The 18,598-nt window shown below is 38.5% G+C and overlaps 1 protein-coding gene across 8 annotated transcripts in view; it reads right to left on the bottom strand.

Moving 5' to 3' along the window:
- Nucleotides 1–1,605: 1,605 nt before the first annotated feature.
- RIC3 (RIC3 acetylcholine receptor chaperone) overlaps nucleotides 1,606–18,598 on the bottom strand; it is a 94,384-nt gene continuing 77,391 nt past the window's right edge. For 7 of the 8 annotated variants that reach the window (XM_077113885.1, XM_077113884.1, XM_077113883.1 and 4 more), the window contains one exon: nucleotides 1,606–7,935. In XM_077113885.1, the coding sequence (XP_076970000.1) occupies nucleotides 7,499–7,935 (437 nt within the window). In that variant the 3' untranslated portion in view covers nucleotides 1,606–7,498. The remainder of the gene's footprint in view (nucleotides 7,936–18,598) is intronic. The other variant, XR_013156801.1, reaches the window with a different exon arrangement.

Raw genomic sequence — 18,598 nt, forward strand, 5'->3', positions numbered from 1 at the left:
TATTGACTTTCTCTATTGTTTTCATGTTTTCAATTTCATTTATTTCTGCTCTAATCTTTGTTATATCTTTCCTTTTGCTTGCTTTGGGATTTGTTTGCTGTTCTTTCTCCAGTTCTTCCAAGTGGACAGTTAATTCCTGCATTTTTGCCTTTTCTTATTTTCTGATAAAGGCATTTAGGGCAATAAATTTCCCTCTTAGCACTGCCTTTGCTGCGTTCCATAAGTTTTGATATGTTGTGTTTTCATTTTCATTCGCCTCTAGGTATTTACTAATTTCTCTTGCAATTTCTTCTTTGACCCACTTGTTGTTGAAGAGTGTGTTGTTGAGCCTCCATGTATTTGTGAATTTTCTGGCACTCCGCCTATTATTGATTTCCAACTTCATTCCTTTATGATCCGAGAAAGTGGTGTGTATGATTTCAATCTTTTTAAATTTGTTAAGACTTGCTTTGTGACCCAGCATGTGGTCTATCTTTGAGAATGATCCATGAGCACTTGAGAAAAAGGTGTATCCTGCTGTTGTGGGATGTAATGTCCTATAAATGTCTGTTAAGTCTAGCTCATTTATAGTAATATTCAGATTCTCTATTTCTTTATTGATCCTCTGTCTAGATGTTCTGTCCATTGATGAGAGTGGTGAATTGAAGTCTCCAACTATTATGGTATATGTGTCTATTTCCCTTTTCAGTGTTTGCAGTGTATTCCTCACGTATTTAGGGGCATTACGGTTCGGTGCATAAATATTTATGATTGTTATGTCTTCTTGTTTAATTGTTCCTTTTATTAGTAGATAGTGTCCTTCTTTGTCTGTTTTAACTGTTTTACATTTGAAGTCTAGTTTGCTGGATATTACTATAGCTACTCCTGCTCTTTTCTGGTTGTTATTTGCATGAAATATCTTTTCCCAATCTTTCACTTTCAACCTATGTTTATCTTTGGGTCAAAGATGTGTTTCCTGTAGACAGCATATAGAAGGATCCTGTTTTTTAATCCATTCTGCCAGTCTATGTCTTTTGATTGGGGAATTCAGTCCATTAACATTTAGTGTTATTACTCTTCGGATAATATTTTCCTCTACCATTTTGTCTTTTGTATTATGTACATCATATCTGATTTTCCTTCTTTCTACACTCTTCTCCATACCTCTCTCTTCTGTCTTTTCATATCTGACTCTAGTGCTCCCTTTAGTATTTCTTGCAGAGCTGGTCTCTTGGTCACAAATTCTCTCAGTGACTTTTTGTCTGAGAATGTTTTAATTTCTCCCTCATTTTTGAAGGACAATTTTGCTGGATATAGAAGTCTTGGTTGGCAGTTTTTCTCTTTTAGTAATTTAAATATATCATCCCACTGTCTTCTAGCTTCCATGGTTTCTGCTGAGAAATCTACACATAATCTTATTGGGTTTCCCTTGTATGTGATGGATTGTTTTTCTCTTGCTGCTTTCAAGATCCTCTCTTTCTCTTTGACCTCTGACATTCTAACCAGTAAGTGTCTTGGAGAACGCCTCTTTGGGTCTATTCTCTTTGGGGTGCGCTGCACTTCTTGGCTCTGTAATTTTAGGTCTTTCATAAGAGTTGGGAAATTTATCACTGAAAATTTCTTCCATTAGTTTTTCTCCTCCTTTTCCCTTCTCTTCTCCTTCTGGGACACCCACAACATGTATATTTGTGCGCTTCATATTGTCCTTCAGTTCCCTGATCCCCTGTTCAAATTTTTCCATTCTTTTCCCTATAGTTTGTTTCTTTTTGGAATTCAGATGTTCCATCCTCCAAATCACTAATTCTATCTTCTGTCTCTCTAAATCTATCATTGTAGGTATCCATTGTTTTTTCCATCTTTTCTACTTTATCCTTCACTCCCATAAGTTCTGTGATTTGTTTTTATCAGTTTTTCTATTTCTTCTTTTTGTTCAGCCCATGTCTTCTTCATGTCCTCCCTCAATTTATCGATTTTGTTTTTGAAGAGGTTTTCCATTTCTGTTTGTATATTCAGCATTAGTTTTCTCAGCTCCTGTATCTCATTTGAACTATTGGTTTGTTCCTTTGACTGGGCCATATTTTCAATTTTCTGAGCGTGATTCGTTATCTTCTGCTGGCGTCTGGACATTTAGTCAGATTTCCCTGGGTGTTGGACCCAACAGGTTGAAATTTTTTTCTGTGAAATCTCTGGATTCTGTTTTTCTTATCCTGCCCAGTAGATGGCGCTCGTGGCACTCGTTTGCGGGTGCCACCAGTAAAAGGTGCTGTGGGTCCTTTAACTTTGGAAAACTCTCGCCGTGGGGGCGGTTCGCCAGCTGAAGCAGCTTGGAAGAGTGCCAACCGGCCCGGGGATCCGAACACGGGGAGGGTCGCCGGCCGCCGCAGCCCGGGAGAGCGCCCGTCCGTATCTCCTAGCCCGCCCAGGGCACCAAGCGTGGCGGGAGGATGCCAGGCGCCGCGGCCCAGGAGAGTGCGCCGTTCCCAGGTGGACTGGGAAGCCACGTGTTTGGAAGGGACCCCGGTCACTGTTCTTCGCAGCCTGGGGATCTCCGATCCAATTCTCCCAGTTGGTTCGGGGGGCCGCGCGTGGGGGAAGCGCCAGCCGCCGCGGCTTGAGGGGACCGCCTGTCCAATTCTCCCAGCTGGCCCAGGAAGGAGGAAGGGAGGGACTCTGGCCGCTTGCCGCCCCGGCCCGGGGAAGCCCGCGCCCCTTGGCGATCTCACCGGAGTGGGTTCTCCCAGCCAGTCAGCCGTTCCAGAATGGGGTATGCTGTCTTCTTGATCTCTGTCGTGGCTCCAGGAGCTGTTCTGTATCGTTTCTACTCCCCTAGTAGCTGTTCTGGAGGAGGAACTAAGACACGCGCGTCTTACTAAGCCGCCATATTCTCCGGAAGTCTTGGTCATATCTTCTTGTTTCTTAGATCTCTTATGATATTTTGTGGGTTCTGGGCATCTGATTTTCTTGATAAGATTATTTTGAGGGTTGGTTCCCTTTTACAAGATTTTGTTGTTGACTGAGTTCATGTCAAAGGTCTTCCGTGGTATAGCGCAGAGAGTTCAAAGGGCCCTGGGGAGAAGGTCAGTTAAGTGTCATTCCAAAACTGCAGAGGGCATTCTTTGACAACCTATTCCTCACAACCCTACAAAGGTATGCTATTTTTTAGCCCTCTGTTCTCTCTGTTTCTCAGTCAGGTAGAAATAATGGCATCATGGTGCTGTGGGCACCTGTCCAGAAAGGCTGTGGGATGGACCCCGTAATCCAATTTTGCCGACCAATAATGGCATATCGTCCTCTATTCCCAGGTGGGAGAGCTTACTTGACTCTCCTAATCCGCAACAGGATATGATACCATCCAGAAGCTTTTGGCTTTGCAGGTAAAGAATGGGTGCCCTAGGCTCCTGTCTGGAAGGGGTCAAGGCTGAGGAACCCGGAGGATCAACTTTGCTGGCCCACAGTTGGATCAGAATTGTCCCACATCCCCCCCTCTGTTTCCCAATGGGAGGGCCTCCCTATCTCTCCTAGACTGAAGCTGCTGGCCCAGGGATTGGAGGATGGGTATTGTGGTGGAGTTTTAGTCACTCATCACACTTTCTGTGTGGAGATAATGGTTCCTGCCTGAAAAGAATCAAGGCTGTAGGACCCACAGAGATAACTTCACTGGCTAACAGTTGAAGCAGGACTATCCTGTGTCCCTTTCACTTCCTGGGGGGAGGGCCTTTCTGTATCTCCAAGTCTGCAATGGCCAGCTGGCCACTCATAGAGACAAGGTCACATTGTTGTGGCTGTTCTCACTGCCATGCAATGTACTGAGAAATGACGGGTGATCATCTGTTCACACTTTCATTTACCAAAGAAGTACTTTTAGCAACCTCTTGCTCCTCGTGACCTTCCTACAGTTGCCCGAAATGTCTATTCTGGTTCCAGAGTTACCACCTAGTTAATTCCAATCTCTTTTTCAGCTTATTTTTCTAGTGGAGGGAGTGATTTGTAAAATCCCATACTCTGCCATCTTGCACTTCATTTGAAGACAAGATGGCCATATGTCTAGGCAGTCATGGTTTATGCCTTTTGTCCTGACTTAATTATTAACCTCCCTTTCTCCAAAGTGTTCCAGTTTGGACAAGTTATTTGGTCACCCAAGCTATAGAAGATGCAGAGTGTGATTCTCACAGACCATCTCTTCTAGAGGTAAACATGCCTCTACTCTTCAGAACACTTTCCTGGGCCCAGCTTCTAAAGCTTATTCATTCAGTAGTCATGAAGCTAACATATATAACAGATGCTTTCTTCATGTTCTTTTATGTTTTCTCTGACCAATAAAGAGAATCCTCTGACTACATCACCCATCTGATTTGCCAATTATGATCCCATATGATCCAGTTACTTTTTTAGGTCAGAGGTATGATATATATGCTCTGCCACAGTGCCCAAAGGTCACTGCAGATCTAGTGCTAGGGCTAGTCAAGTTCAAGTCCAGACTGGTTCTAAGAAATAAGGACCTTGAGCAAACAGACAGCAGGCATGACAACAAAAACCAGTACCAAGTTTAGTCCCTTTAGGTTCTATGTCACATACAACTGTTACCTCAGAAGGATAAAATAATTAACTTGTAGAAAATCCAAAAACAGATTGTCCGATCTGAAATGACTGAATGGTACACCAAAATTCCTGCTCTATAAACCAATCAAGAGCTAGAGCAGCAAGAGCCATCCTGAGAACTGGGTACCTTGGGTGGGGACTATTTCTATAACCAAAATTTTTCCAAAGACTAACACTCAAAGCCTTCATTATGTGACACCTTATGTGCCACCCTCCTCAGAATACTTGAACATAGCACATACAGGCATACCTTGGAGATATTGTGGGTTTGGTTCTAGACCACTACAACAGAGTTACACAAATTTTTTGGTTTCCCAGTACATATAAAGTTATGTTTATACTCATTCTACTGTAAGTCTATTAAGTGTGCAATAGCATAATGTCTTTAAAATTAAAAAGTACATACCTTAATTAAAATGTGGCAGAGAAATGAAGTGAACCCATGCTGTTGGAAAAATGGTGCCAAGAAACTTGCTTGATGTAGGGTGCCACAAACCTTCAATGTGTAGAAAATGCAGTATTTGCAATCCACAATAAAATGAGGTATGCTTGTACTGTCATATCCCACTGTCTTGTCCAACACCATTTCTTCTGTCAACAATGTCTCTTCCCTTCCTTGTTCATCTGGAGAAATTCTTAGCATGTGTCAAGGCCCACTTCCTCTGTGAAGTCTTCTTTGATGTACTTTGGCAAAGATAATTTCTCTCTCCTTTGTGTTCCTGTAATTCTGGGTCCATAGCTCTTACAGCATGAGATCTTGTCTAATAAAAACAAAATAGCTACCATTTTTTGAGTGGTTATCATGTATGAGACAGGCCAATGCTATCTCGCATGCACTAATTATTTCATTTTATTCTCATAACAATGCTGTGAGACTGGACTTTTATTACTCCTATTTTATAAATGATAAAGCCAAGGCTCAGAAAGGTTAAGAAGTTGCCCAAGAATGCACAAACTAGAATAAGCAGGTAGGGATTAGGACTCACATTTCTCTGCCTGCAGAACTTATGATCTTACTACTCATGGTTCATTTTACCTGGCAGATTTTCATGTTATTCTATGATTTTATTTGAGGATAGGAATTGTGTCTTTTGTTCCCAGTGCTTAGCATTCAGCAATGTCTGTTAAATTAATGAGTAAGCTAGAAGGAAACAAAAGTGTTTATTTCTAATAAGGGAATAGCGTTCTAAGGGGAAAAAAGTGTTTAACTGTTGAACCAAGGACCCAGGACTTACCTCATAATCATCTCCTTGTGATGAATAAAGGGAAATATAATTTATCAAAACATTAAAAAGCACCTACATTATTTTTCCCCTTTAGTATTACATCTAGATTTTGTCTTCAGTACTCACTTTAAACTGCATTCTTCATGATGTGAATCAAATGTTCCATACAACATACTTTCTATAGACTAAATCTTTAAAGACTTTTCCCTGTACTTCAAAGTAGTAGCTGACACAGTAACTTTTATGATCCCATATCTTCTGACAGAGGCTAGTATGCTTATTTGTGTGATTTAAACTCTTCTGGCATCTTATTCAGGCCAGGCACAATGGGACTCTAAAAGCCAGTAATACCAATACATAATTTCTTAATTTTCATACCTTCCACATTTCATGATTAGGAATGTCCTCAGAGAACATGCCACCTTTAAACTCTTAAGTTTTGTGTGTAACCATGAATTCACTCATCCTTCTTGCTAACGAGAATTCATGGATGCCATCGTCTCATGAAAACATTTAACAGATGGCAGTCCAGGAGATTAGGCTTTAGCTTGGTCAAAATCCACCCTGTCCTAATCTCCTATTTTCCCTGCTTTCTCAAAAGACTCAGATATCCAAATATAAACAAATGGTCTCTTCTTCTATGCACTGTTATATTGTCCTCTGTAATAGATATACTCTGCAGCTTCCCTGTTGGGCTGGCATTTTGTATGCAAGCTCAGTTCACATTTGTTTCAATTTATATGGTTCTGAGAACAAATTTCCCAGAAGGTACAACATTCAGACACAGTCTCTAAGCAAGGACTGTCCCTAAGTGCAGGGATTCCTGCCCCTGTTGTTGGCTTCCTGGCCTCATGAGCTACTCACAACAGGATCACCACCCTTGGGCAGACCATCCTGCAGCCTCACAAGTTGGCTCTGAAGAGCAAGGACTAAAGTCTCTATCTAAAGCTTCATCCAGCCACTGAAAATCAGAAGTAAGGTGATTTTGGGTTTGCCAGTTCTGTTAAGCAGAGCAGGGACAAAGGAAGCTAGAGAACCAGGCAATATCAGAGCAAACATCTGAGCTCATCCTCAGGTCAGCTGAAGTTTTCTGCTACTCTGGAGAAAAGAAAATGTCTGAGGCAGCATCAGTGCTCCTAGAAAGGCCCCTCCTATGAGGAAGAGGCTTTAGTTCAGAGAAGATAATCTTATCCTGCCCTGGGCCATCATTTCCACAAACAAAATGCTCTGTTCTTCCCAGGGGACTACTAACCTGCTCAAGGCCCAGAGAATAAGGCATCTTGGAGTCTGCATTCTTCAGTCCTTTACCCTTCAGTCATCTGTAAGCTGATGTTCATTCACACATAAACCATCTGTGCCTCCTAGCAGGAAGAGTCGGACCTCTGCCTGAGTAAGCCTATCTCCAATTGTGATAGACCAAGCATAAATACTCGGATTAACTTCTCTGATGGGGGAAAGGCAGGAAGAGAAAAAATAAGGCTGTCTTGTGTTCATACTAACCTCTACAAAATTTTACAAAGTGACAGGTGTGTTAGCATCAGACAGGATACATAATATCCATGGTAGTGGCCTGATACTACAATATTTGAACAGACACAATGAATTACAGGGCAAAGGGCCAAGGATGAAATCAGAGAGAAGAGTAGGATCACCTTGGGACTAAAGCAATGGGTATTTCACCAAACTGGGTGTTTTCACTCTAAACCCTGAGGATTCCGCTTCCTCAACATGCCACCTGTGTATGTTTTATCAGCACCGATGCCCAACCCTTCATCTCTGAAGTCTTGGGACCACTCCTCTTTGGTGGGTTCCTCTTGCTCACTGTAGCTATCTGCACTGAATCCAGCATTCTCTGCCAAGATCGCAGGATCCTCCTCTTCATGGAAACAGCAGGAACATGTTTCTGGCTGTGGGTCATGCGAAGTAACAGAATTGTCTTCCTGGATTCTGGGATCAGTGTGCAAACTTTCCCAAACCAAATGGTCTGATTCTTCTTCCAGCACTCCTATTCTTTCAGCTATTTCTTCAGCAGAAGGCTCTTTTGGATCAGGGTAATCCACCAGGATCGTTTCTTGCCTACGCTTGATACAATCTGAAAGGTCATAAACTGGATAAGTTTCTTCAGGGTAACCTAGAGAGAAAAGTAGCACAAAGTTGTACTAGGGATTATCTCTTCAAATAATAAAGCGTTATGTACAAAGAGAGTCTCATGCAGCAGCCATCCTAGCCTAACAAATCATTCAAGAAATCTTTTTTTTTTTTATAACGCAGATGCAGCTTCATTCAGTGTTTTAACATAATTACATTACAATTAGGTATTATTGTGCTGTCCATTTTTGAGTTTTTGTATCTAGTCCTGTTGCACAGTCTGTATCCCTTCAGCTCCAATTACCCATTATCTTACCCTGTTTCTAACTCCTGCTGGTCTCTGTTACCCATGACATATTCCAAGTTTATTCTCGAATGTCGGTTCACATCAGTGGGACCATACAGTATTTGTCCTTTAGTTTTTGGCTAGACTCACTCAGCATAATGTTCTCTAGGTTCATCCATGTTATATTCAAGAAATCTTTATGTTGATTCTAACACTTTGAAAGTTTCACTTGAGCAACCTCTTAGCAATCTGGCTGACGACCCCCGTGCTCTTTGAAAAACAATTCAGATGAAAATCTCTTAAGTAAAGGGTGCTTGGGGCAAAGTTTAAGTCTCACACCACGTACTTCTGCAGTACTGATGAAGATTAAGTGAACAAAATGAGCCTTCAGTTAAAAAAAAAAAAAAGCACCACACACCAGATGGAGAAAGTAAGTGTAGCTCATGGCTAATGTTTACAATCTCTATTTGGAACCACTTTCAAATTTTCCTGGGATGGAAGGGAGTCGGAGGGAAAGAATGCTAAGTTCTTTGAAAAATACACCACAAAGTCTTCTACTTATCAAAACAACTGAAATGGCTCGCAAGTGTCAAAAACACAAAGCACTCCAGCAAGACATGCTCAAGATCCCAAAGGACAAGCACTGCATTTTCAGAAGACAGAACTCCCATTGTTGGCTTCTCTGCCTTCACAAAATAGAACAAAAGAAAATAACAAACTGGTAAACAAAATGAGTAATACTGGTACTGAATCCCAGCTATGATAATGAGAAAAGAAGAAAATGTTGCCAAATTTAGTAAAGAAATGAAATAAATCTGTGTCAGCCAAGCTGAGCCTGAGCAGCAGATGGGCTGCACTGAAGCTCATACGCCAGAGCTGGCAACAGCAGCTGTGCTCACTAACACAATGTGCAAAGCTGGAGAATTCAAAATCCATTTGCACATTACGATAATTGGCAAATTCAATCCTAACATAAACCACTTTCTGCCTCCAAATTCTAAAGTAAAGGTCTTTTTTGATAGGGTGCAGGGAGATATTTTCACATTTACTGTTTGATAAAAGTCATAAATACTCATAGAAATTTTGAAAAATACAGAAGAGTTTAAAAATAAAAAACTACAACAAAACATATCACCTAGAAGCCCACCACTGATAATTTGTTGTATTCACTTCTGGCCTTTTTACCGTACGTAAATTTTCTTTTTTTTTTTTAAATAAAGTATATGTCTATAAAATATATTCTGATTTTTTTCATTCAACAGTGTATCATGAGCATTTCTCCATGTCATTAAGCATTTTTAAATTGGCTACAAAATATTCCATCATTTAACTACAACACAACTGGCATACCATTTCTCTTCTGTAAGATATTTTAGATTTCTTTCCAATTTTTCCTTATTGAAATATTGTGATTAAGGTCTCCGAATATAAATCCATGTATATTTCTCTATTTTAAGACTTCTAGAAATATGAGTACTAGACCAAAGAGAATGAACATTTTAAGAGCCTTTTTTATATTCTGCCAAATTACTTACCAGAAAGTGGTATAAATTTTCAATCCTCCGGTGATGTGAAAAACTGTCCATCTTATCACACCATTACCAGCATTAATTAAGTAGCAGAATTTTAAAAATCTTGCTAATGCAGTATTCATTCCCAGGCTTAACTTATTATAGGTGGTATGTTAGGTAAATTGGGCTTAGCTACCCCCCAGCCTCCTTGGTCAAGGGCAGGGCTGGGGAAGCCTGCTTGCTATTTAGTTCCTAGCTGAGAAGTCCCTGCCGCCTTACTACAGCAAGGACAACGCTTGGCCTTAGGTTTCCATGGTTATCTGCTTTGGTTTAAGGGCTGAGAGGCAGGGGAAAACATCAAATAGCGACCCACACAACTCCCTGGGTAATTCATATCAGCCAATGTTACTGGTTACTCAAGAACTTAACTAAAACTATGAGGAAGCCACAAAATTCACAGATCCTATGAAGAAATTGGTTCAAAACAGGGGAACCAACTAAAAAAAACCTATGCAAATAGCTCCTAATAAAACGGTCAATGTACAAAATAGGAGTTATTGTTTTTTGGTATATATTTCATAATAAAAAAAAGAAAAAAAAACACTTGGAAATCTATTGCTTTTTTGTATATATATTTTACAATAAAATACATTAAAAAATATATTTTAAATAGACTGAGCCTCCAATTTTGGGGTTTGTTCATATGAAACTTAATCCTGCAGAAGATTGGTTAAGCCTACTTAAAATTAGGCCTAAGAGTCACCCCCAAGAGAACCTCTTCTGTGGCTCAGACATGGCCTCTCTCTCTCAGCCCTTACAGCAAGCAAACTCACTGCCCTTCCCCTTTCTACGTAGGACATGACTCCCAGAGGTGTGGACCCTCCTGGCAACGTGGGAAAGAAATCCTAGAATGAGCTGGAACTCAGCATCAAGGGTTGAGACAAAATAAAATCAATGGCTGAGAGATTCCAAACAGAGTTGAGAGGTCTTCCTGGAGGTTATGCTTACGCATTAAATAGATATCACCTGTTTAGTTAAGGGGTAATGGAGAGGCTGGAGGGAATTGCCTGAAAATGTGGAGCTGTGCTCCAGTGGTCATGTTTTTCTGAAGATAATTGTATGTCGATATGGCTGTTGCAGTGTGACTGTGTGGTTGTGAGAGCCTTGTGTCTGATGCTCCTTTTGTCTACCTTATTGACGGACAAGTAAAACATATGGATTAAAAATAAATAAATAATAGGCAGAACATGTTAAAATAAATTTAGTAGGTTGAAATACTGGTGATCAGTGAAGGGGAGGGGTAAGGGGTATGGTATGTACAAATTTTTTTCTGTTTCCTTTTTATTGCTTTTTCTGAATTGATGCAGATGTTCTAAGAAATGATCATGAGGATGAACATACAACTATGTGATGATTAGTGTGAGTTACTGATTATATAACGAGAACGGAATGATTGTATAAGAATGTTTGTGTTTGTATGTGGTTATGTATCATAAATAAATAAATTTAAAAAAATCTAATATACTAAAAAGATTTATTTCAAAATAAAATCTTTTTTAACTTACAAAATTATAACTGATATTCCCAGGAATATTGAAGAGGATATTGCAGTGATGAAACCAGTAATGTAGGAGCGATCCAATTTCTCCCCAACCTCAGCCACTAGTTTTTATTTTAGTTATTTTGGTAGTTGTATATGATATCTAATTGTAGTTTTAATTTGTATTTGTTCAGTGGCTAACGATGTTGAACACCTTTTCACGTACTTATGTGCCACCTATACATTCTCTTTGGTGAAATGTGTTTTCAAGTCTTTCGCCCAATTGGATTTTCTTACTGTTGAGTTTTTTTTTTTTTTAATTAAAAAAATTAACTAGCACAACATTTAGAAATCATTCCATTCTACATATACAATCAGTAATTCTTAACATCATCACATAGATGCATATTCATCATCTCTTAGGACATTTGCATCAATTTAGAAAAAGAAATAGAAAGACAACAGAAAGAAATAAAACAATAATAGAGAGAAAACAATAAAAATAAAAAACAAAATAAAAAAAAAACTATACCTCAGATGCAGCTTCATTCAGTGTTTTAACATAATTACATTACAATTAGGTAGTATTGTGCTGTCCATTTCTGAGTTCTTGTATACAGTCTTGTTGCAGTCTGTATCCCTTCAGCTCCAATTACCCATTATCTTACCCTATTTCTATCTCCTGATGGTCTCTGTTACCAATGACATATTCCAAGTTTATTCTCGAATATCGGTTCACATCAGTGGGACCATGCAGTATTTGTCTTTTAGTTTTTGGCTAGTCTCACTCAGCATAATGTTCTCTAGGTCCATCCATGTTATTACATGCTTCATAAGTTTATTCTGTCTTAAAGCTGCATAATATTCCACTGTATGTATATACCACAGTTTGTTTAACCACTCATCTGTTGATGGACATTTTGGCTGTTTCCATCTCTTTGCAATTGTAAATAATGCTAATATAAACATTGGTGTGCAAATGTCCGTTTGTGTCTTTGCCCTTAAGTCCTCTGAGTAGATACCTAGCAATGGTATTGCTGGGTCGTATGGCAATTCTATATTCAGCTTTTTGAGGAACCGCCAAACTGCCTTCCACAGTGGTTGCACCATTTGACATTCCCACCAACACTGGATAAGTGTGCCTCTTTCTCCACATCCTCTCCAGCACTTGTCATTTTCTGTTTTGTTGATAATGGCCATTCTGGTGGGTGTGAGATGATATCTCATTGTGGTTTTGATTTGCATTTCTCTAATGGCCAGGGACATTGAGCATCTCTTCATGTGCCTTTTGGCCATTTGTATTTCCTCTTCTGAGAGGTGTCTGTTCAAGTCTTTTTCCCGTTTTGTAATTGGATTGGCTGTCTTTTTGTTGTTAAGTTGAGCAATCTCTTTATAAATTCTGGATACTAGACCTTTATCTGATATGTCGTTTCCAAATATTGTTTCCCATTGTATAGGCTGTCTTTCTACTTTCTTGATGAAGTTCTTTGATGCACAAAACTGTTTAATTTTGAGGAGCTCCCATTTATTTATTTCTCTCTTCAGTGCTCTTGCTTTAGGTTTAAGGTCCATAAAACCGCCTCCAATTGTAAGATTCATAAGATATCTCCCTACATTTTCCTCTAACTGTTTTATGGTCTTAGACCTAATGTTTAGATCTTTGATCCATTAACATAAACAGTTCTTGAGTGAAGTGGCATCTAAGCTCTCTACAAATAGGCTTCCATCTATCTGCTTTAAGTTGTTTCCCACCATTGCATGAATTGTCCATTCCACCCAATCAAATCCTCTGAACTCTAGGCAACCTACTTTTGTTCAATCCCTTACATCCTCCCTTCCTTTTCCTTTTTTGCTATTGATAACAGTTATTTAGCCTTTGCTTCACCATCCATAGGGAGATGTCATAGTGGAATTCAGTCTCTCATGTGAAAAGATGCCTATTCCCTGAAGAAATATGAAGGAGTCATGCTCCAAGTTTGTACTATTTAGCTTTTACACATGAGGGGCTAGGTTCAAGTTCCTTTATCACAGAAAAATATTGTAAAGTCTATACAAAACGATTGCAAATTCTCTCAGGAGACCTCTCCAGGGAATATAATTCAATGTCAAATAGTGGTATCAAATCATGCACTGAATAACTGAGTTGTATTTTTCAGATGGTGACTTTTGAGTAGTGGTAAATGTCTGATATAATAGCATGAAAATAAAGAGATAGAGTCAGTAGGTTAGTCAGTTTTCCCTGTTAGTGGATTTTCCATTTACTGTCCTCCTCACTGATCACTGGAAAAGCTCTTAAAGTGATGCCTCAGGACTCAGGAACCATTAGGCACAGATGAAACATTCAAATAATAGATTCTGAGGTTTTAATACTAGTCAACTTTTCTTTCTTTTGTTTTCATAGAATAGTTTGGGCAATAATTAGAAAGGACCGTGCCTGCACTAATCATCAAATCTTAGAAGGTTGTAACTGGGAGGGAACTTGGTAAAAAGCCCAACCCCTACCTCAATCAAGAGAAGGACAAATCGTGAGAAAGGGAGTGGTCGGCCAAAGCGTTACATACCAATGAATTTTTTTTTTTATTAATTAAAAAAAATTAACTAACACAACATTTAGAAATCATTCCATTCTACATATGCAATCAGTAATTCTTAATATCATCATATAGATGTATGATCATCATTTCTTAGTACATATGCATCGATTTAGAAAAAGAAATAGCAAGAAAACAGAAAAAGAAATACAATGATAATGTAGAGAAAAAATAAAAATAAAAATAAAAAATACAAAAATATATAAGAAAAAAAACACCTATAGCTCAGATGCAGCTTCATTCAGTGTTTTAACATGATTACTTTACAATTAGGTATTACTGTGCTGTCCATTTTTGAGTTTTTGTATCTAGTCCTGTTGCACAGTCTGTATTCCATCAGCTCCAATTACCCATTATCTTACCCTGTTTCTAACTCCTGCTGGACTCTGTTACCAATGACATATTCCAAGCTTATTCTCGAGTGTCGATTCACATCATTGGGACCATACAGTATTTGGCTTTTAGTTTTTGGCTAGACTCACTCAGCATAATGTTCTCTAGGTCCATCCATGTTATTACATGCTTCATAAGTTTATCCTGTCTTAAAGCTGCATAATATTCCATCGTATGTATATACCACAGTTTGTTTAGCCACTCGTCTGTTGATGGACATTTTAGCTGTTTCCATCTCTTTGCAATTGTAAATAACACTGCTATAAACATTGGTGTGCAAATGTCCATTTGAGTTTTTGCCCTTAATTCCTTTGAGTAGATTCCCAGCAATGGTATTGCTGGGTCGTATGGCAATTCTATATTCAGCTTTTTGAGGAACCGCCAAACTGCCTTCCACAGTGGTTGCACCATTTGACATTCCCACCAACAGTGGATAAGTGTGCCTCTTTCACCGCATCCTCTCCAGCACTTGTCATTTTCTGTTTTGTTGATAATGGCCATTCTGGTGGGTGTGAAATGATATCTCATTGTGGTTTTGATTTGCATTTCTCTAATGGCCAGGGACATTGAGCATCTCTTCATGTGCCTTTTGGCCATTTGTATTTCCTCCTCTGAGAGGTGTCTATTCAAGTCTTTTTCCCATTTTGTAATTGGGTTGGCTGTCTTTTTGTTGTTGAGTTGAACAATCTCTTTATAAATTCTGGATACTAGACCTTTATCTGATATGTCGTTTCCAAATATTGATTCCCATTGTGTAGGCTGTCTTTCTACTTTCTTGATGAAATTCTTTGATGCACAAAAGTGTTTAATTTTGAGGAGTTCCCATTTATTTATTTCCTTCTTCAGTGCTCTTGCTTTAGGTTTAAGGTCCATAAAACCGCCTCAGTTGTAAGATTCGTAAGATATCTCCCTACATTTTCCTCTAACTGTTTTATGGTCTTAGACCTAATGTTTAGATCTTTGATCCATTTTGAGTTAACTTTTGTGTAGGGTGTGAGATATAGGTCTTCTTTCATTCTTTTGCATATGGATATCCAGTTCTCTAGGCACCATTTGTTGAAGAGACTGTTCTGTCCCAGGTGAGTTGGCTTGACTGCCTTATCAAAGATCAAATGTCCATAGATGAGAGGGTCTATATCTGCGCACTCTATTCGATTCCATTGGTCGATATATCTATATTTATGCCAGTACCATGCTATTTTGACCATGTGGCTTCATAATACGCCTTAAAGTCAGGCAGCGTGAGACCTCCAGCTTCATTTTTTTTTCCTCAAGATACTTTTAGCAATTCGGGGCACCCTGCCCTTCCAGATAAATTTGCTTATTGGTTTTTCTATTTCTGAAAAATAAGTTGTTGGGATTTTGATTGGTATTGCATTGAATCTGTAAATCAATTTAGGTAGGATTGACATCTTAACTATATTTAGTCTTCCAATCCATGAACACGACATGCCCTTCCATCTACTTAGGTCTTCTGTGATTTCTTTTAACAGTTTTTTGTAGTTTCCTTTGTATAGGTCTTTTGTCTCTTTAGTTAAATTTATTCCTAACTATTTTATTCTTTTAGTTGCAATTGTAAATGGAATTCATTTCTTGAATTCCCCCTCAAATTTGTTCGTTGCTAGTGTATAGAAACACTACCGATTTTTGAATATTGATCTTGTAACCTGCTACTTTGCTGTACTCATTTATTAGCTGTAGTAGTTTTGTTGTGGATTTTTCCGGGTTTTCAAAGTATAGTATCATATTGTCTGCAAACAGTGATAGTTTCACTTCTTCCTTTCCAATTTTGATGCCTTGTATTTCTTTTTCTTGTCTAATTGCTCTGGCTAGAACCTCCAACACGATGTTGAATAACAGTGGTGATAATGGACATCCTTGTCTTGTTCCTGATTTTAGGGGGAAAGTTTTCAATTTTTCCCCATTGAGGATGATATTAGCTGTGGGTTTTTCATATATTCCCTCTACCATTTTAAGGAGGTTCCCTTGTATTCCTATCGTTTGAAGTGTTTTCACCAGGAAAGGATGTTGAATCTTGTCAAATGCCTTCTCTGCATCAATTGAGATGATCATGTGATTTTTCTGCTTTGATTTGTTGATATGGTGGTATTACATTAATTGATTTTCTTATGTTGAACCATCCTTGCATACCTGGGATGAATCCTACTTGGTCATGATATATAATTCTTTTAATGTGTTGCTGGATTCTATTTGCTAGAATTTTGTTGAGGATTTTTGCATCTATATTCATTAGAGAGATTGGTCTGTATTTTTCTGTTTTTGTAATATCTTTGCCTGGTTTTGGTATGAGAGTGATGTTGGCTTCATGGAATGAATTAGGTAGCTTTCCCTCCACTTCAATTTTTTTGAAGAGTTGGAGCAGGGTTGGTACTAATTCTTTCTGGAATGTTTGGTAGAATTCACATGTGAAGCCGTCTGGTCCTGGACTTTTCTTTTTGGGAAGCTTTTGAATGACTGATATAATTTCTTTACTTGTGATTGGTTTGTTGAGGTCATCTATTTCTTCTTGAGTCAAAGTTGGTTGTTCATGCCTTTCTAGGAACTTGTCCATTTCATCTACATTGTTGTATTTATTAGCATAAAGTTGTTCATAGTATCCTGTTATTACTTCCTTTATTTCTGTGAGGTCAGTGGTTATGTCTCCTCTTCCATTTCTGATCTTATTTATTTGCGTCCTCTCTTCTTCTTTTTGTCAATCTCGCTAAGGGCCCATCAATCTTATTGATTTTCTCATAGAACCAACTTCTGGTCTTATTGATTTTCTCTATTGTTTTCATGTTCTCAGTTTCATGTATTTCTGCTCTAATCTTTGTTATATCTTTCCTTTTGCTTGCTTTGGGATTTGTTTGCTGTTCTTTCTCCAGTTCTTCCAAGTGGACAGTTAATTCCTGCATTTTTGCCCTTTCTTCTTTTTTGATATAGGCATTTGGAGCAATAAATTTCCCTCTTAGCACTGCTTTTGCTGCGTCCCATAGGTTTTGATATGTTGTGTTTTCATTTTCATTCACCTCGAGATATTTACTAATTTCTCTTGTAATTTCTTCCTTGACCCACTAGTTGTTTAAGAGTATGTTGGTGAGCCTCCACGTATTTGTGAATTTTCTGGCACTCTGCCTATTACTGATTTCCAACTTCATTCCTTTATGATCTGAGAAAGTGTTGTGTATGATTTCAATCTTTTTAAATTTGTTAAGACTTGCTTTGTGACCCAGCATATGGTCTATCTTTGAGAATGATCCATGAGCACTTGAGAAAAAGGTGTATCCTGCTGTTGTGGGGTGTAATGTCCTATAAATGTCTGTTAAGTCTAGCTCATTTATTGTAATATTCAAATTCTCTGTTTCTTTATTGGTTCTCTGTCTAGATGTTCTGCCCATTGATGAGAGTGGGGAATTAAGTCTCCAACTATTATGGTAGATGTGTCTATTTCCCTTTTCAGTATTTGTAGTGTATTCCTCACGTATTTTGGGGCATTCTGATTTGGTGCGTAAATATTTATGATTGTTATGTCTTCTTGTTGAATTGTTCCTTTTATTAGTAGTTAGTATCCTTCTTCGTCTCTTTTAACTGTTTTACATTTGAAGTCTAGTTTGCTGGATATTACTATAGCTACTCCTGCTCTTTTCTGGTTGTTATTTGCATGAAATATCTTTTCCCAATCTTTCACTTTCAACCTATGTTTATCTTTGGGTCAAAGATGTGTTTCCTGTAGACAGCATATAGAAGGATCCTGTTTTTTAATCCATTCTGCCAGTCTATGTCTTTTGATTGGGGAATTCAGTCCATTAACATTTAGTGTTATTACTGTTTGGGTAATATTTTCCTCTACCATTTTGCCTTTTGTATTATATATATCATATCTAATTTTCCTTCTTTCTACACTCTTCTCCATACCTCTCTCTTCTGTCTTTTCATATCTGACTCTAGTGCTCCCTTTAGTATTTCTTGCAGAGCTGGTCTCTTGGTCACAAATTCTCTCAGTGACTTCTTGTCTGAAAATGTTTTAATTTTTCCCTCATTTTTTTTTTTAAATTTTCTTACATGGGCAGGCACCAGGAATCAAACCCGGGTCCTCGGGCTTGGCAGACAAGCATTCTTACCTGCTAAGCCACTGTGGTCCACCCTCTCCCTCATTTTTGAAGGACAATTTTGCTGGATATAGAAGTCTTGGTTGGCAGTTTTTCTCTTTTAGTAATTTAAATATATCATCCCACTGTCTTCTTGCCTCCATGGTTTCTGTTGAGATATCTACACATAGTCTTATTGGGTTTCCCTTGTATGTGATGGATTGTTTTTCTCTTGCTGCTTTCAAGATCCTCTCTTTCTCTTTGACCTCTGACATTCTAACCAGTAAGTGTCTTGGA

The sequence above is a fragment of the Tamandua tetradactyla genome, chromosome 8 (assembly GCF_023851605.1).
Source record: "Tamandua tetradactyla isolate mTamTet1 chromosome 8, mTamTet1.pri, whole genome shotgun sequence".
Lineage (NCBI taxonomy): Eukaryota > Metazoa > Chordata > Mammalia > Pilosa > Myrmecophagidae > Tamandua > Tamandua tetradactyla.